The 1,713-nt window shown below is 36.3% G+C and overlaps 1 protein-coding gene across 1 annotated transcript; it reads right to left on the bottom strand.

Annotated features, from left to right (window-relative positions):
• Positions 1 to 385: 385 nt before the first annotated feature.
• LOC149145204 (protein DMP4-like) lies at positions 386 to 1,265 on the bottom strand. Its single transcript, XM_089449807.1, has one exon. The coding sequence runs from the start codon at positions 1,056 to 1,058 to the stop codon at positions 486 to 488; it is 573 nt and encodes a 190-aa protein (XP_089305933.1). The 5' UTR covers positions 1,059 to 1,265; the 3' UTR covers positions 386 to 485.
• Positions 1,266 to 1,713: the final 448 nt, after the last annotated feature.

The following is a 1,713-nucleotide window of genomic DNA, read 5'->3' as shown; positions in this document are numbered from 1 at the left end:
CCATCTAAACGCATAGATTAGGAGTTAAGATGAAACCGTTGGTTAATATTTTATAGTGCTCTTAATTAAAATTAACCAAATTTAAATAATCATTTTTGTTTTTATTATGACTAACAATATATTTTCATGGTTGTATTTTTATTCAAAAATTATTTTTTTTAAAGATAAATATAAAGTGGGATTTAAACGTGACAAAATTACACATCACTTTCATTATAGCTCAATAAAAATTATACTGGTATCTTTTATAATTATAATAGAATTATAAAATAGAAACATTCCATTAGTTAGATATAAAAGATTAATTTTCTAGTATTGAAGTTGTGTAACACATATAATCGAGACATTAAAAAAAAATGAATGAAATCTAATAATATAATTCAGATATTAAAAAATTCTAGTTGCTTTTCAAAAAATTCTGTAAGCTATTTCATAATGAAAATGGAGTCGCCAGCTACACATAGAGTAGAGCCTCGAATATGAGATCACTTTGTTGTCACGGGATGACTGAGCCCTTGCCTTTTACATGGCCACAGAACGCACACCGCACTGGATACAACACTCACTGCAACAGGGAGAGCTTGAACCCACTTATTTATTCTGCTTTGGGCTGACGGATACAAACACTGAACCACGTTTTTGTCTGTGAGGGAAACCACAGCAAACACCAGAACCGCTACGACCGCTCCCAGAAAATCCTTCAATTCAAGCTTATAGTCTGTTTCGTTTGAAGGCTTAACTTTATTCTTGCCACTGCTAACTGTTGTCATCCCACTTGTGGTGGCGATCCCGTAGTGGACTTTGCCATTACCGTCTTTGAAGGTGTCGAAGAACGAGAGAAGGAAGCATACAATTCCAAGAATACCCAGACAAACTCCCACCAGAATCTTATTGCCCTTTCCACAGTCGCCGTTTTGGGAGAGAAGATTCGACAGAATCTGAAATATGAAAAGAACTCCCGTGGGCAGCATTTTTGCAAGAGTAGATACATACGATAAAGAGGATCTCGCAACATTCGTCGTGGTTTTCTCGTTGTCATTAGTAACCGGAAGTCCCATATTGTTGTTTCAGCTTTGTCTCTATTGCTGATTTTCCAAAGAATAATTCCAAACAACCTGAATTTGCAAGAAACGCCCTGCAGAAAATTTTGATATTACACAAATGATGATCAAATATCAGAGCGAGTCGGATATTTGTTGCAGGTCTTGGCTTCCCGATGAAAACTGAACTCAGGCATCAATATGGGCAATTTCCTATGAAAATCTCAACGGCGAGTTCGTCTTCTTATAATGAAAGGGGAGAGAGACGTACTGGATGAGAAGAGCTGCAATTTGTTCATATAATTTGAACTGGCCTATCTATTGTGGCCGCCCTGAACTTATCAAATTTGACTGATGACTTCCATTGAGGATTTGAAAAAATTTCCCTTCCATGCCGCGTTTGTCGTATCGCGTGAAGCTTCGTTCAACATTATCTATTTTTCTGAATATTACTCGTGGTGTCATATTTACGACCATCAGTAATTCATTTTATATTCCTGACTATCTCAATCAAAAGATATGTGAAGGTTCTCTCGAAGTTTCTTTTATTGGTCTATCTTAACTAACAGTGCTGTTTTTTACGAGACTGAAAACAATGTCGAGAGGTTTCGAATCGAGACCCGTAATCACAGATTTATCTGAGAGTATAAGTCGTCGAATCAACTAAGTCGTA

The sequence above is a fragment of the Pinus tabuliformis genome, chromosome X (assembly GCF_031772625.1).
Source record: "Pinus tabuliformis cultivar Carrire ecotype Pingquan chromosome X, CPIR1, whole genome shotgun sequence".
Classification (NCBI taxonomy): Eukaryota; Viridiplantae; Streptophyta; class Pinopsida; order Pinales; family Pinaceae; genus Pinus; species Pinus tabuliformis.
Note: the sequence above shows the minus strand (reverse complement) of the source record. Positions and strands in the feature narration are given on the sequence as shown.

What these genes read in the sequence shown, in the direction of transcription:
- LOC149145204 (XM_089449807.1), bottom strand. Translation starts at nt 1,058, where the DNA reads ATGGGACTTCCGGTTACTAATGACAACGAGAAAACCACGACGAATGTT.